Genomic DNA, 18,789 nt, shown 5'->3' with positions numbered 1-18,789 from the left:
TTAAATCCATATAAATACTTCGTCTATCAAGAGGTCTGTTTTGGTCAGTGAAACAATCAACAAAAATATTTACTTATGTGCAAATAAATGTGCAAAATTCCCTTCGTTTTTCCTCATCTGTCCCTTAATTTGCACCAAAAATGTCGCCCAGACGTCGCTTATTGCCCTATCAAATGTCCAGACATTTTACATCACAGATACCTTCGGACGAATTTTTAGGGTTCCCTCAAAATTTACGACTGCACAAAATTCGCAATTTGAAATTTTATTTAGGACATAAATTACTATTGAAATTTAGACGAAGTAAAAAAATCTTTACTTTCTATTTGAAGTGAAAACACAAAGAATAGCCATTACTCTACCTTTGTACTCTTAGTTTGGTCTAGAATTGTATTCGCAGAAATATATTCGAACAACACATTCGTTGGTCGAATCGTGCTTCACCAGTTTTTTCGCTCGGAACCCCACTGTTAGACCTTGAGGTCCGCACCGATGGTCTGAATACTTTGAATAGGGCAGGTGCTTTTTTAGTTGGTGTCCTTTGTGTCGTAGAAGTTTTATGACTTGTCAGATTGTTCCTATTGGTGGCAGAGCTTGTATAATTGCTTTCGAAATGCAAAATCGAATTCCAGATCCAACGGTTATCGATTGATTTCGATCTTTCATGATTAAACATGAAGGCAGTTGAATATATTAGACGTCGTTACGCCCAAAATTAAGAAGCCAAAGAATTGAATTACAAATGTTTGTTAAATTTGTCAAATGTTTTAATATTTTTTCTTTATTGAGCCGTCAAAATCGGAGGAGATGCTTTTATTGCAAGCGAGATTAATAATTGAGTTGGACTCAGCTATAATATTATATACGAAATGCAATAATCTTATTTTCAATCGAAAAAATCTCTATGGATAATTAACTTCAATAATTATTGTATTACTAATAGAGAATTAGGATCTTCTAGAAATTTTTACATGATGATCGTTGTCTTGGTGTCTTCTTACTCCTGCTATATTAAAATGATTTTGAGTGTCAAAAAATTAATCAATGATATTTATTTTGTTCATAGATTGGCAGCAGCAGCGGCGGCGGCGGCTGGAGCTACCAGTGAATTGAGCTACCTTGCCGCCCTCCACCCTGCTTACCGCCCCGTGCCTTATGACCATCCTCTATATGGTGCTAATACTTTAAGAGGTAAGTTATTTCATTACATTTCATTATTAAATATCAAAGCATTACTAGTATCAACAACAATGCTTAATATCAGAATGTTCTAAGACATAAACATGAAAGAAATTAAAAGTTACTTTTTAGAACTGAGGAAGATTACAAATAAAAAGTACAATCATACAAATAATACGTGCTGATACATTATCAGACATTCGCCCTTTCCTCCCACACCCGAGGAAACAATGAAAGGTGACTCCGATCGAATCCAAGACTGAAATGCAGTTCCAACAACATGGTAACGTTACAATGATAAGCCTGTAACATTATACAGAATGAAGATAACATAATATAATGGCGTCTGTTGTTGTGCATTTCTCATGTCGCTGTGTTGCTTTTATTCCTATATCTGGTTTAACGCTGATAACAATTGAATTTTGTATTCATGCTCCATTGGAAAGAGAAGGAGATATTTACATTTCAGTTAAAGCATTTGTTTTGGATTTACTGTCTTATTGGACTTGATTGATTTTGATACTTTATGCTGTGTTGAACTGGCAAATCTATCTAATGGTTAGTTGTTATCACTGCCTATATACGTTAGCGATTGAAATGGAATCACATAAACAATACGTTACCAACCTTGGGAGCTAAAATGTTGTCCCTTGTGCCTGTAGTTACACTGGCTCACTCATTTTGACGACCTCCGTGGTCGAGTGGTGAGTACACCGGTTTTCATAGGTACGCCACTCCGAGGTCCCGGGTTCGATTCCTGGCCGAGTCGATGTTGATTATAATTAGTATTCTATGTTGTCTTGGATCTGGGTGTCTGTGGTACCGTCGTTACTTCTGATTTTCCATAACACAAGTGCTTTAGTTACTTACATTGGTATGTGATGTTGTCTCATATTTATTATTATTATTACTCATCCTCAATTTGGACAATAATACTAAGTATTGCTGCTTGGTGGTAGATAATATGAGATGGTACCTGGTTGAGCATAAAGCTTTAGCACCAGAAAAAGTTTTGTTTTCATACCCATATAGAGCTACATTGCTTAGAATATATTTCAATTTCCAGAGTCAAACAAACCAATCGTACAATAAAATACACAAAAATTCAATAAGGACCGTAAATATACCACAAAAACCTGGCAAACGCCACATCCGTACACTATCGGTGCAATTTATCTATACACGGAGGTGTTAATTAGGATTTGAACTCACGACTGCTACCATTTATTTCCTAAGTCTGTACAATGCAAAGTCAACTTTATTTCCTTGATGTTTAGTCGCAAAATGAATTAATGAACGTTGCGATTTGAGATACGAAAAAGGCTATTAAAGGACAGACGGTACTTAAGTCACGGGTTAAAATTGGCATGCATTTTAGTATCGAAGGGTTGGGATTTCGACCTTGCAATTAAGACATTTTAACGATTAAGCTCGTTACCATTTACGGTATAATTATTTTAAATATTTTTTTGACTTAGGGCGATTTAAATGAGGATAAAAGGTTTATTTTAGTATGGCATACTAGTTGTCTGAACGGTTTTTCTTGTAATAAAATAAAATAGAGTCATCAAATCATTAATATCAAATTTTAGAAGTAAATCAATGCGTTGTTGATATTTCGTTGTTTATTCAATGTAAGGATGTAGAAAATATTGAACATACCCTACGTTATGCTACGGTAGTTACAGTTTATGATATAATGTCACATAATACTTTAAAAAAATATATATTTGACGACCTCCGTGGTCGAGTAGCGTGTACACCGGTTTTCATGTACGCAACTGCAAGGTAACGGGTTCGATTCCCGATCGAATCGATGTAGAAAAAGCTCATTACTTTTTTATGTTGTCTTAGGTCTGGTGTTTATACCATCGTTACGTCTGATTTTCCATAGCACAAGTGCTTTAACTACTCACATTGGGTTCAGAGTAATGTATGTGATGTTCTCCAATTTTCCCTTATTTCCCTATTTGAAATTTCATATAAAATGTATGTAAAAACAGTATAACAGTGCCACATATGTAAAAGTACTTCAATGTACTTCATAAACTTTGATTATAACTTTTATTACTGACCTAAGCTAATATTTTATGAGATATACGGTGTACACATTTTGTGCGCCGCGAGTACACATTAGCGATTCGCTGTGGATAATAGTGCTGGTTTGAATATACGATTAAGTTTGCTTGTTGATAGTTTTATACACGAGCCTTTCATCAAGTGATAGCTTTAAAACTCGGACAGATTTTTAAAAAAAGAACACATACGGTGTTCCTTTTTTAAATATGAATCAACGAATCTCTAAGTTCTGAGGAGTTTTGTTGTCGGCCATCATCATTTAGAATTATTTGCTGCTACCTATATATTTTTTTCTAAATTCTTTATTTAATCTTAACTTTCTTAACATATATTATTAGTAATCTAATTAATCCTTTAAATGATTATTTCGTTATACCTCGTCAAAATTGGCCGCAGTTTTTTTTAATATGACATATATTAAGTTAATGAAATGGAATCTATATCATCGTAACTAATAGGTCTTAATCCTTACGAGTAACAGACGCGTAGTTCAGTAGGTCTGTAGTATATAGGGCATACACCATCCGGTGCAGGAAACCTGAGGCACAGATTAAAAATAATCGACCACTTGAGTACTGGGTAAACAATTCATTACACTAACTATAATGCAGGATGTAGCCAAGACGTTTATTACGACGAATTCTTAAGTGTATGCGGTGTAACATTTTTATATATTTATAATATTAATAACACCGGTATTATGTATTATATTATATATTTATATTTTAGCTGTAGTTTTTATTTAGTTTTATGATAGTATGATCCGGCAGTAGTCTAAAGCTCGTGACATTTATATCGAACATTTAAAAATTTTTATTTATAAATCAAAATATTCACTGTTATAAGCAGTTTTGAATAATCATTTCACCGAATTGTGTTATAGGAAAACTAACAATAGTTCGGAATTTAGATAGAAGAAACGTTATGATACTCAAAAGTTACTCTTATCGAACGTTAAAAATGGACAGTTTATACATTTTTTTTATATGTGCTACCTAAAATAACGAAAATTCAACTCATGGATGACATTCTGGCATAAGTGTATCGAGTAAGTAAAAGTAAAAGTATCTGCCAATGAATGTTTGTTTCTTGTCACTGTTCCTCTTTCTTCTCTCAATTCTGCACTATCTTAGTGCAATGTGCCCACATTGTGGATTATGATGATCCTTATCTTTGAAAGAAGAGTCCAGAATTGAGAGAAGAAAGAGGAACAGTGACCAGAAACAAACATTCATTGGCAGATATTTTTACGACCATTGCTTAAGTAAAATTAAAAAAAAAAACACTCAATGTCAAATTATAAGTCGTCCAAAACATTAATTGTTTAAAGTAAATGGAATTACATAATTGGTCATGAAATGTAAAAAAAAATGTAAGCAATTTTAACATCATCAATTTGAACAATTTGTCTGAAATGCCAATGTGTACTTACTCGGACCAATTAAAAGGACCAGTGGGGCAAGTTGATTCCCGTCATAACTTAAATGAGTCAAAAAACATGACAACAATTTACAATGAAGTCATTACGACAAAGGAGTTGAGTTATTCGGCTAATAGAATTTAAACTCATAAGAGTTATTTCGACAATTAGTTGTTAGTAATTTTCGGCTTTTTACTATTTTCAAAAATGGAACGTCATTTAAATATTTTTTTGATTACAAAACCAGTACCGTATTTTTTTCTTTGCCTGACAGTTGTCAAGTTTTAAATTTAGAATAACATGTAACGATTTGATTGGTGCGTCACGTTAATATTGCTGTCATATTTCGCATAAAGCTATCCGTTATGAAAAAAGTCGCACCTAATTGACCGTTATCTAAAGACGTGTAAGGAGACCTCGGCAGCCGTTGTAATCCGATATAGATTGCAATTTTTTCTTTTAACCATAAACAGATTCGATTCGACGCAGAAAATACCTTCGGCCGTGAAGGGTTAAGTTACTTTCGTGTTAAAGCATTTCGTTTTTCGTTTATTTCTTTCTTTGTACGAAATTCGGGTAAAATTTTGATACCTTAAACCAGTGCGTTTTTGTTTTATGTTTCGATATTGGAAGATGGGGATTGCCACATTAAAAATAATTATAGACTTATGAATATTCATTGCAATTTGCAAAACTAACAACGCGGGTTTATTACGATTCAATTTAGTTAATACTGCGTCGATTATATTCAAATGTTTTATTCGTTTTTGAGCTTTTCAATTTACAATGGGTTTAATTGGTTTTTTAATAATTCATGTAATCAAACCGCTCAATAATAATCTGTGGTCAGATGCAATGTTAATGCTTCGTTTTGACATCTGTCAAATAAACCAAAGAGGTTTTATTATATGTAATTTAACGTTTATCTGTGTAATTTGATTGGTTGAAAATTTCTACTGATTTTACTTCCAAGTCTTCGCAGTATTTTAAATTTCGAACTATTGTATCGAGCCACTTTAAATATATTAGGCGTAATACATCAATATTTTGTAAAATTATTCTTCGCTTCGTTTGTATTTTAGGGGTTGATTGTCATGTGTTAGAAAAATGAATTAGCCTATGTCCTTACCTACTTGTTACCTTACACACAGTTACATTCACATTTATATTATTAATATAGATTTACATTTGACATTCTAAACCAAATTTAACACAGACAATTAAATCGACTTAGCAGTTCTATGATATATATGCATACATATTATATATATCATATTTTTGAATAACTTAAATAATATTGTCTAGATAATGTTACCTACAGCATTTACGTAACGTCGGAAGTAATAAAGTTTTATAATTATTATATAATATTATTCGGCCATGAATTTTAAACAATTATATACAGAGTGTTCACAATCATAATGACAGATTTCTTACAGTCGAATGGATTATAACGATAGCTGATAAATGTATTAAACTTTTAACCTTACTTCGTCTAGCCTTCGCTATATTTTTTGCTCTCAGATCTTCGTACTAGTAAATTACGCTACTGATCATTAATTGTTTTTTCATTCATATCACATCTAATTAAATTTGTGTCATTGATTCCTGTTAGTCAATTTATTAATACATAAAAAAACTTGCTGAATTGATTTATATATAAGTATTTTCAATACACTTATCATTAATCACTTTGGATTGTAATATCAAAGCTTCCAGTTTCGTATATAATATCTCGAAAACTTCTTATTTTTATGTTTATAATATTATAACTGAGTTCTTTTTATGACTCAAGCAGACTTTTTTATTTGTTAATCATTATTTATAATAATAATACTTTTTGTACTTGACGAATTTAGTCGAAGATTTACGAGGCTGTGTGTAATTAGGAATATAAAATTGAGGAATACTTTGATGATATTCTCAAATAAATCTATAATGAAAACCTCAGAAACTGCATGGGTCTGCGTTTTTATGTAAAATATTAAACGTCATCAGTGGACTGCGAAATTTCGCAACCGAAGTGACAAGCCGAAACTTAATAACTTACTCAGAAATGCACCAGCAAATTGGGAGCCGAGTCGTCCGACCGGCTCCGTAACCCAACACTGCCTTGCCGAACTCTCCGACACATATAAATTGTATTTTTATTCAAATCGAGCCTACGTGCAGCGATAAAGTCCTTTTAAAACAAACAACTACTCCTACGACACGGCACCTCACAGGGAATCATACCTTAACATGTATTGACAGAGTTTAAAATACTGTACATGCTCAAATGTTTCATGGCATAAATGATGACAAAACAGACAAAAAAAACAAAGGAACTCAGGCTTAAAAGCTACTGTAATAAAGATGTTGATTCATTTACATTACTCTCTGAACGCAACGAGAAATACGGGAACTTGCATCGAATTATCGTCATATTTAAATTAAAACTTAACAAGATTTTTCAGCAAAAGTCGAGCAAACTTAAGTGTTACATGTGAAAGATTTTCCGTATTAACGTTTACTAACACTGCAAGTTGTCGCGCTGTGATTTCGTTTTATTTTAGGTCTTCAAGGAGATCCGGTCATGTTCAGTTGATTAAGTCTTCGTATTTACCTTAATGGACTCGTTTACACAGATCCCCCTTTATTACGTGCTAAAGAATTTTCTCGGCAAACCTTAATTACTTTATCTGCCTGTCAGTTCAACGAGAATAATTTTTTGAAACGATTTAATAAACCTCCGTGCACAAGAATTAAAATGGCGTCGATTATACGGAATCCAGAAAACGATCTCGTAATATTAACATGATACTAATATAAAAAGTTCTCGAATTTGCAATCGAGTGGTACCGATTCGCATTCATTTCGAAGTCATAAAGTGTTTATGCGTCGAGTGTGAGATTATAAAATCGTTAAGCGTTCGTATCGTAAAAGACGTCAATATATCGAAATATTATTATTCGTATAGTCCGAGTCGATATGCGTCTTCGACCTTCGATAATCATAAATTAAGGCCCAGCTCGGAGTTAACCGAGCGTAAAAACTGTGAACGAAAGATTGAGAGTTCATGTTACTCCCAAATTAAAATAAAACAAAAAGGCTTAAGCACTGTGGCTGTAAAAAGAGAAAGAATGATACCAGATGTCAAACGAATGGACAAGATACTGATATTGACAGTTTCAGAAATGTCTCTAAAAATTAATCGTAGATAAATGGGCTAATTGTGATTACTGAGGTAAGAATGGACGTTTAATAAAACTAGTCGGTATTACGGTCACCGAGTGAAAAAATACAATGTGAAAAGTGTCAGTATTTGGTGACTTTCCATGTACTTAATTATCTTTGTCAAAGAAGCATGTTTCTGGACCCTAATCTTTGTCAAGACGAAACGAGAGGTGTACCGGAACGGGTTTTAGAGAGAGACGCAGAGATTGCGCCCGCGCATGACAAGTGACCGGATTAATGCATTTTAAACGTGGAAGGCTTAATTCTGATCTCGGGTCCTTTAATTGAATGACTTTTTATTCCGATTCACCGAAATGGTCCGTGGAGCGTCATTTCTTGTACAAGAAACTGTTTGTATTATATTCTTATGCTTAATCAACATTTTAAACATTTCTCCAAGGTATTGTTTAAGTAGCTTTAATTAAATGACGACGCCTACTTTGATTTTGTCTCATTGGAAATACTTTCATTGAATAGCATTATTTGAAAAGTATTCTTGTTAAAATCAAAGAAATCATTAACCCCAAAGAGGCTTTTCATCTTATCGATTTATGAAATTTCAAATGTATATTGGTGTTTTAATTTTAATCTATTTAAAATTCCACATCTACAAATTCTCATCAAATATTTGTTGAAAGGCCATGATCGATATAAGTATCGGTCTAGTAAGTTTTTCTTTTTTAATGTTGTGTTGAGAACCACTATCAACTCGGCTCCTACTAAGTGATCGACGACGTCCATATCGGATAGCTGACCTGCTGCGCATGTAGCAAGTGAAACAATTTAATAAATATCTTTTATCTCAACTTTAATGGCGATAATTTCTTTGTGGTTTATCGTGCCAGCATTAACATCTTTCATATCTTCATTTTTATTTACTTTTTCATCTCCATCGACTGTTTTATTGTTGAACATTTGCGCTTACTCAGTAACTGTTTTATTTTTCTTTATTATAAGTTAATTTATAAATATTATCTCAATAGCTTTGGGCGTTTATCATCCTCGTGTATTAATTAAGATCGTATCTTTCAAAATATAATGAATGCGATATCACCATTTTTCTTAATTAGTGTCATAATGGTAGGAATTTAATATTCGGTATAAAAATTTCGATTGATATAAGAGATAGACAAATAATACTTATAAATGTTTTGAACGATAATCAACAATTTCTTCAAGGAACCTGTTTGATCATATCCGATAAAAAACCCGTCGGCACGATTGATCCGGTCTGTATCGAGATTGAGACATCTCTGAAACAAGTTTCATCTTATTGGTGTAAGCTTCACAGCGGTCCATTGCATAAGCGGCAGCGATAATAAGTTAACTATTTTTATTATATATTTACTTCGGCATATTAATGCGATATTAACTATTTTTATTATATATTTACTTCGGAATATTGATATTTCCAATGGCTTATGTATGATTAAAGATAATGCGAGTGTCATTAGAGATACGGAAACTCAAACTAAATAAAGTTTGTTAATTTTTGTCGAAGAATCAAATTGCAATTAAATTGGTAACATTTGTGATCATATTCCTACGCTTTGGCGTATTCAAAAATATTTATAGAAATCGTTTCGTAAGTAATTTAATACATATTTAGAACTAGTAGTCGCCCGCGGCTTCGCACGCATATTAGGGTGTTGGTTGTCATGTGTTAGGCAAAAAAATTAGCCTATGCCCTTTCTTGGAGTTAAAGTTCCCTTCATAGCAAATTTCATCAAATGCGATTCAGCGGTTTGGTCGTAAAAGACAATAAAGCAGACAAAATTACTTTCACATTTATTATATTTATATAGATCAGCTAAAAGTATTGTGACGTCATTGAAAATATCATATGACGTAATTCCTCTTCTTCTTTTGACTTGTAACACACCGTTCCGCCCACGACACACGCACATAATTGTTCCCAGAAACATTGATTCCTGTTTTTTAAGCCCCACTTCGATAGAAAACGTAATTACTTTATGTGTAAGGCGTACGAGGGGTTAATCCTAATGCGATTGGCGTTTCGCCAATACTTAAAGCTGACATTCCATCTTATTTGGCGCCACTCGAGGATAAAAAGTTTTATGGCAATTAAATGTTTACGTGTTTCGTTAAAAAATATAATGTTTTATGGAAATGTGTCATAATTATTCATTTTTTTTATTAAATTAGCGATACGATTGTTAATTGTATTCTGTCTTTAATATTTATTTGACCACTCGTGTTTTGATTTGGTAATTAGACAATTTGAAAGTTCCATTAAGGCAACAAAAAATCACCTGCAAAGTGGAAAATAGAAAATTCTTAGCACATATTCGCTGAACATGGTTCTGTTTATTTGATGGAATTCAACCCTAATTCGATTCAATGATAATATCTAGTATCGATTATTGTGTGTGGAAATCGATTACAACGGTGTCCATTAAGATGTTGTTAAGGATGATATTTAAAGTAATAACTTGTAATCACTGGGGTCATTGAGCGTTAACTCTATTTTTAATTGTATTTTTTTTTGCTTTTGATTGGACGTATTCAAAATTAATTGTAGATACGACAGATTATATTTTTTTGTCTTAGTGCCGTTTGACTGGATCATTCTTCGAAAGCGGTCACTATATTTAGTAAGTTACGTCGATTTCATTAATTTGAAAATATTTATATTTTCAATAATGTCTATGTATTTTTAACAGTACTCAGTATTGTTTTATGCCGGTTGGAACGGTGAGTGAGCCAGTGTAACTACAGGTACAAGGGACATAATATCTTAATTACCAAAGTTGGTGGCGCATTGGTGATGTAAGGAATGGTTAATGGTTAATATTTCTAACATATACATTATCTGTGGGCGATGGTGACCATTTACCATCAAGTGGCCAAATTGTTCGTCCACCAACAAAAATATAGTCTTAAAATTTACCGAATAGAAGATAAAAACAGACATTATTTTTAAATTACATTCGGTAACATATTTCATTAACAAACATTAAATTTTTTACGTACATTAAGAATTTATCTCTTGATCTAATGTCTTATTTAGTTTGATAATGAACTTATTGCTGCCACGGGTTTTGATATAACTTATCATTTACATCTTAATAAGATACAACATATAAATCAAGTTAATATATATTTGTATATCTGTAGTAAATGTCGTTGGTAAGGTTCTACAAGGACGATATAGGTTTTTCCTTCTGCAATTTTTTTTAAATTTAATTCTTGGCAGAATATATTTTCTACTGTTGATGAAACGTTGTTTAATCTACCCGGTAGGTTTACTGTGAATGGTGATATACATGTATCATAATATATTCTGCTCCGTCAAAGGTTTTTTGTGATATTTTTTTGCACCAATCAATATTACTGTGGTGTTTGAGGTCGGACAGTTTAAAGGGGCATAATAATCATTATAAGTACTTGTAATATCACTTTTATTGTTATGAAATTAGGGTGAGTTTTCCCTTACATCGAATGCAAAATCCTCTGTATATTAATGTGAGGTCTATTTTCGTATATTGTATTAATTACTGGGATTCGTACTAGGATCTTTTATACTTGGGGCATTCTGCAAGTCCATTAGGGTATGTACAACTTAATTTTAATATATTTACCCCCAAAAAGTAACTCAGTATTGTCTCGTACTGGTTGGAATGGCGAGTGAGCCAGTGTAACTACAGACATAAGAAACGATTTAGCTTAAAATTTTGACGACATATTGGCGAAGAAAAAATGTCAGCTATATTTGCTCGTCGTGCACCTTTAGAGCGCATTTTTAGAAAATCCGCTATCTAGACTTTTATTTTCCATTTATATAACAATATTATAGCAGATGTACTCTAAAAAGTGATAAGCATAATTTCTGTTATAGTGTTCCCAATAATTCAACACACATTTAAATTTAAATATTATCGAATCAAACAGTATAAGTTCTTTAGATACTAATAAATATATCTGTAATATAATCTAATTGCAACTTGTAATTGTGTTTAGAGGTGTAATCCTTTAATTGTTGTTCAAGTGTTGGGGAAGTATAAATCATGTAAAGAGCTTTGTCGTTCCGCTGTTCCGAGAAAGCTCATTATCAAGTTAACACGTGTTTTTGTGCGCAAATGCGAATTCTCACATGTGGTGACGATGTGTTTTGGTTTCGAATAATATTTTAGTAGAAACACGGTCCTGTGTCTTCAGCTCGGATTGCATTTGAGTTATTATATTTGTTTGTTTCCGGACTTCTAACTCATGCTGTCTAGCGTCTAGAGCTGTGATCCTCAGTTCAATCGTAGGGTCGGGAAAGTAAAATGTTTTTCTGTACAATTATTCTCATTAATAATCTGGCCTTTGAAATCATTTTGAAAAGTATAACAACATTGATCTTTAGCTGGATTACTCACCTCGCACGGTTTTCATTTAACTGGATTATGAAAGCGAACTTTTCCATTATTTTTTTATTTCAACGCAATTGGCGCGTATTTAGTCGCAATGACAAAAATGGTTAGACGAATATAAACAAATGCTGCCTCATTCTATATTAATAGGTGTAAATGTGAAAGTAACTCTGACCGTCTGTCGCTCTTTCACGACCAAACCGCTGAACCGAATTTGATGAAATTTGGCATAATGCAAACTTGAAGTCCAAGATAGGATATAGGCTACTTTTTTGCCTAACACATAACGACTGATATCCCAAAACGCTAGTGAAGCCGCGTACAACTACTAGTATTGTATATTTGTAGATTTATGAGTGGTCTTAAAAACGATTTTTAAAAGAACATCATATATTGCTCATAGCAAATTCAATTCAGACTATTATTAAACAAGAATTCCAAACAAACTCCAAAGAAACAGCAATAAAATCAGAAATTAGATATGTTCAAACATTAATTGTACAGAAATGCCCACTTGCTGACATACACTCGGATTTATAAGATGTCATCTTGTGATTTATGTTATGACGAGCCGACGTACAGACTGACAAATAGCATGGATATATATTTAGGTGACAATTTGTGTTAATAACACGTCTTAGCGATATTACAGTCTGTCTATTTTATGGTTTCTTGAACGTGGAATTATTCAAATAAAACTGTTCTTAATTTAAATAATGTTTCAATGTATTGACTTATAGTAGGAGGGAAATTGCAATGATTTACTTTTCGGTTTTTCCCGTAGAATGTGCGTAGTGAAATGAAGTTTAAAAATTTGCAAAATGATGATTCAAAAATTCTTCCTGGAGCCTTGACGTGACCCTGAATCAAGTAAACTTTGATCGGAGTTAATGAAAGCTTAAAATTGTTACAATAATGTTATTGATAGTAAAGTAAACGAGAATAAATCCCTAAATAAAATGGGACAGCGGTTCATTATAGCGGCTCAACTTGGCACTTGAAACCAGAAATTTGGAAATTTTGGAATTGGATTTTTTTTGGCGGCGTCACATTTTGATAGTGTAAATGTTGTCTGTTGTCTATGTCATCTAACCGCTGAATTATAAAACCTGTATTACAAAGTAAATAAAATAAATAATATATAAACGATTACTTATCAAAAGCAATACAAAGCAATGCAAGCAATTAAAGATGGTTTGTATTTTTTACATTGCAAAGTTCAACAGAATTTCATCGCTTAATCATTTACCTGTACTACAAGGAAAAAATGTCTGTATAAACGATTAATTATCAAAAGCAATGTAAGCATTTAACTGTAAAGAAGACGTTCGTCTAACTTTCTAGATAGTTATATTAGAAGTCGTTAAAACTTCGGGTATAGTAATTATCGGAAGAAATCGAATACCGACAAGCTGCGCCCACATGTCCTTCCGGCGACTAATCACAAGGGGTCTGTTTAATTATCCTTCAGAATAGTATTGGTTTGTTTTCGAACCCTTAGGGTGTTAACTATGACGGTCGGCGTGAAGATTTACAACCTTTGAAGATAGAATTAAGAAAGATAAATGTTTTCACAATACAAATAAAAATAATTAACTGTTCATTCCTTTGGTATACTTTAATAATATATTGATTTCTTAATTTAAAATATCGATTTGATTTATGCTGTGAATGTATTTTTATGTTATGGATTATATGATCTTTACTTGGTGGTAGGGTTTTGTGCAGGTACTTCTCAGTAGGTACCCACTCACCCTATATTCTACGGCCAATTGATAATACTTAGAAGTCCTAGTACAGTGTTCTACCAGGGTTATTCCACTAACAAATTGTCAATCAATCGCAATCGAATCGATACGTAATCGTTTCGATTTAAACCTTTTCCTATTATAATTATACGATGATTCAGTTGTAATTCATAGTCATAATAAAACGGATATAAATAAGTAGGGGTGATTCTACAATCACCCCTCTCAATTAAACTGAGACTGAGAAGCTTATTTTTGTGAGTTATAGTCGAAGTGATATGGAAAATAAATCGAGAGCTTACTACTAATAGTTAGTAGAATTACCCTCGATTGTGTGTGTACTTTTATTATTGAAATACACGAGTTATGAGCCAGTGAATGCAGTCTATTTAAAATCTAGCACTTACCTTGTGCGTGTCAATCTACATTTGGTTCAAGCGAACGTAATGCTCTGGTTTAAGACCTATCTCATAATATATTTATGCCAAAATTCATTAAAAACCCATTCATCCATTAAAGCGTGAATTGACTCGATATTTATAGATAATATCTACATTTTTCAGACATGTCTGGAGTTGTGTAGTAGTGGGTTGTGTACCTGATTCGATCAATTTTGATAGAATAATTTTCTATGACATAAAATTGGATGTTAAATTTTTTTATTCGTCTAGCGATCTTACGAGGAAAATCTTATTAGTAAACTCCTAAATATTTCTCTATATATATGACCGAGCAAGCGTAGGGTAGGGTAGTTATTGTTAATCTACTAACCAACAAATACTTAGCATAGCTACGTTCCGATTTAGGAGTTAAGTTGAGTAAAGTTGGCTTGTCCAGTTATAAGCTGATACCACACCACGGATATATTATTCGCGTTGGTATAGGAGTCTATGGATTTTTCATGATGTTTTACTATGCGGATGAGCACAAGAAAAATAATAGATATAAATCAAGCAGATGAAAATTCAATGCTGCTTGCGGAGATTTTAAAGCGCCATCTTTGTTTAAGAATGACGTTCTCTGGCTACCTCGGTAGTTAGTCAGTGTAATTGATGCAAGATATATCATCATCATTTCTTTGATGATCGCAATGGCGTAAGAAAAGCCTGTATGAATTGTTAATAGTACTAGACTTCAATTGTTAGAGTAAAAAGTCACCATAGATGGTACACTATTAGCCTTTCCGAATTAAAAAAGAGCTTAACTTGAACACCATGATACATGTTTAAAACACCATAAATTCTAATGCCTAACCACCTAAGAACTAGTAGCCTGGAAGCAGGATTAATACCCAGGAATTTTAAACGGATCATTTAGGAATAAATCATTGCCGATTACCATGCGAACGGTGAACAGAGACAGAAATACTAGGATTACCTATGTGTGAACGAGATGGCTGTATATAACCTGGGTCGACCTATAATTATGTCGTCCAACTTAATTACGTGTTGGTGCAAGTCATATTATGATTTTATTTTCGAACCTTCTGGAATGATTGAGATATTTACATACTATAAATATGCTATTTGTATCTTAAGATATTATCAGCATCAGAGATATAATAACATTGACTAACTTAATAGGCTATTTGACGGGTTTTTAAAATCCATTTTATATTGTTTAGTAGAAGTTAAGGAACCCAGTAAAAATTGTGTTTTTTATTTCTAGTACATATTTGCCTTATTTAAATAGCGCGCATAAACCGTTCTTGGACAATATGGCGCTGTAATGGGGTCGGTGACGTCACTATCCTGTATTTTAATCTGTGGTACAAATAGTAGAAAAGCAAAGTGTACAAAAAAGTGACTTCATCATAAGCCCGGCTAATCAGGAGCACTTTGTGTCACGTGACAAAAGTATGAAAAAATGCATTTTTGAATAAATTAAGTATTATTTTCAACTTTCGTTAGTAAATAACCATTTTTAAACTCATAATATACACTGATTACAATAATTCACAATTTATTTTTCGCATTGTCAATGTTAATCACAATTATTATATCTTCGAACAGTTATGCAGTCCTGGTACACATTTTGTAAAGAGATTAGTGGAATACCAGTATTCCTATATTACATATTATAAATGTGAAAGTAACTATGTCTGTGTGTCGCTGTTTCACGATGAGAACGCTGAACCGAATTTGATGAAATTTGGTGTGTAGCATAATTGAACTCCAAGAAAGGACATAGGCTACTTTTTGTTTGACACATGACAACCAACATCATAAACGAGCGAAGCTGCGGGCGAATACTAGTTCGTTATATATCGACTTCAAGTTTTTAGCTAGTAAATAGCTTCTGAATTACGCCTAGTAGACAGCTCAACTATTCGTTGAACTGTTATTGGTACAGTGTTACTAGACTTAAAATATCTGTCAGTATTTTATACATAGTATTAATTAAATAAGCTTAAAGCTAACTTCTTACTCTTAGCCACGAATATATCTTAAAAGGATTAGTTTTGGTTGAATAGGTAAGAATTAATAATCGCTCAACTAATTTTGCAGAAAATATCGCTATTTCATTTTAACTCTATAAAAAGAAAAGGATAGTGCATGTACAACAAAATCAACACCAATGATAATTTCAGTTAACTCAATAATAAAAAATATACATATCAACAAAACTCATTAGCGATTGTCAAACTAAAAATTAAATATAAATTTTAAACGCATAACCGTTTACCGGGTGTATATAAAGTTAACTTAACGCGTCTGACAGTTTGCGCCTGCGCAGCGAAAAAAACGAAGCATAATTTTAATGCGGCGGCATCAACCCCGTTCAGAATTTAATATTTTTTATCAAATTCTAAGAAGCACCTGCGTTATATCTCACCACTACCTGTTACTGTTGATTATAAAAACCTCGTTAAGGCTTTTTTTGCGGCTCCGGCTCAGGGCTAATCGTTTTATGACAAGTGATGTTTGAAATAAGAATATTTTAGGATACAAAGATACTTCAAGGATGATTTGATTGTCTTTCGATTTGTATATTTATTTGATATCTTTAAAATGATTTAACAACTACAGCTGATAGGGGTCAGTGGTCACAAAATATACATGTGCATAATTTTTGTTTGTCAAATGTGAAGGATACATCGTAAGGAAACCTGCATGTGAATAAGCTCCATAATTCTTCAAATGGCCTCTCCATTAGTAGGACATTTTCAGTCTGTTGCATTACTATTTTAAATAATTACGGATTGAATTAAGAATGATTATATCTATTGTAGACTGGGATTATAAACAAGGAGCCCTCGGGATGTTACATTGAGGCAACAAAAGCAAATACAAAACCAAAAACTTTTTGAACTGTTTTATAATCTGAGGAAATATATTAAATTTGGGAAACAGTATTTCTACGTCTTTTTAATACTAAGCTTCGTACAATAAAGGTCTAATACGTGTAACTATTAAAAAATGGGTTCCTTTAAATATTCCAATGAAATGATTGTTAACAACGTGTTGATCATTATAAAGCGTTAGAAGTAGCAGTTTGTAACTTTCTCATTAAAGGAGTTTTGTTAACATGCCTGAAGTTTATCCAACACATGATTTCCTCGCGATGTTATTAAACACTTTTAATTATTCTACGATATTATATGTCAAAGATAGCAAAGTAAAAATAGATAGTAACTAGTTTCAACGATTTTATGGTTAAATATAAAGGTAAACATAATGTCTCAAACAAATGTGTATTTTGCTCTAAATTTATTGTTTAATAAAACGGGAAACGGAAGAAGTCAATATAAACGCTTACTATAAGTATTTTGTTAACGATAATAAATATTTTAAATACGTAAAATAAAAATGTCTAAGGCAACAGAAATTAACATCGCAACGCCTTCATCTCGCCGCGTTTCGTGAAATAACTAAACTCATAATTTACAGCGAGTCTCATTAGTATACGACGTTACAAAGTCGCTACGCAGGCTATAAAGACGCCGCCGAACAAAGCTATTGACATTCATATTTTAACGCCAAACGTGACCACGAAACCCACACTAGATGTCATCCATCCCAACTAATTTTACGCCCAATCGAGAGCGATAAAAATTAATACATCAGTTCGAAACCGACTCGGCCACAGTCGGATAACCTACGAGCAAAAAGCGACCAACTCGATTCGCCCGATCGTTCAATATTCAACCGATCGAAAAAAGAACATAAAGTCAGTATTCGAATAATGTTTTTGCGCGCGGTTACACGAATGTCGTTAGGGTGACCATCGCGACCGGCCAGCGAGTGGAATTCGGAACGGACTGGATTATTCGATTCGATCGATGATCGCTTTTTTATCATACCGATATATCGATGTTCTGCCGGTTCTCACAGAGGATGAAGACATAAAAATTTTGGTAGTCGGGCGGCGCGTCAAACGGACCCGGACATGCGATATTTCGGGAGGTTTTCGGAATCGCGGTCGTTTTCTTGTTGGTGTGGGTGTCCGTCAAATTGGTGGTCCCTCGCGCCTTTTGCATCAACCTATTATTTCAGTCCAAATCGCCCGCCTCGGCTCGAAAGAGCGTGATCAACAAATCAAGATGTCTTGTTCGTTTTGCGCTTTAAAAACGTGTTTGTTTTTGAAGGTATAAGGCATGTAATTATAATGGGGATTCTCGAGCAATAACGTTCGTGACGAGGCTTTAAGTTGATTAGGTTTGATTAATAACTAAATAATCACGGTGAAGTAATAGATTGTTTTTGCTTAGCGCTATAATTATGCTGCATAAAATATGTGAGGTTGTTCCTAAAATTTTTTGCTCGATAAC

General features: G+C 33.0%; 1 protein-coding gene across 2 annotated transcripts in view; it reads left to right on the top strand.

Moving 5' to 3' along the window:
- LOC124540459 (transcriptional activator cubitus interruptus) overlaps nucleotides 1–18,789 on the top strand; it is a 99,535-nt gene that overhangs the window by 70,048 nt on the left and 10,698 nt on the right. For both annotated transcript variants that reach the window (XM_047118058.1, XM_047118057.1), the window contains exon 4: nucleotides 1,067–1,191. In XM_047118058.1, the coding sequence (XP_046974014.1) occupies nucleotides 1,067–1,191 (125 nt within the window). The remainder of the gene's footprint in view (nucleotides 1–1,066; nucleotides 1,192–18,789) is intronic.

The sequence above is a fragment of the Vanessa cardui genome, chromosome 25 (genome assembly GCF_905220365.1).
Source record: "Vanessa cardui chromosome 25, ilVanCard2.1, whole genome shotgun sequence".
Classification (NCBI taxonomy): domain Eukaryota; kingdom Metazoa; phylum Arthropoda; class Insecta; order Lepidoptera; family Nymphalidae; genus Vanessa; species Vanessa cardui.
This window is presented reverse-complemented; position numbering and strand designations above follow the sequence as displayed.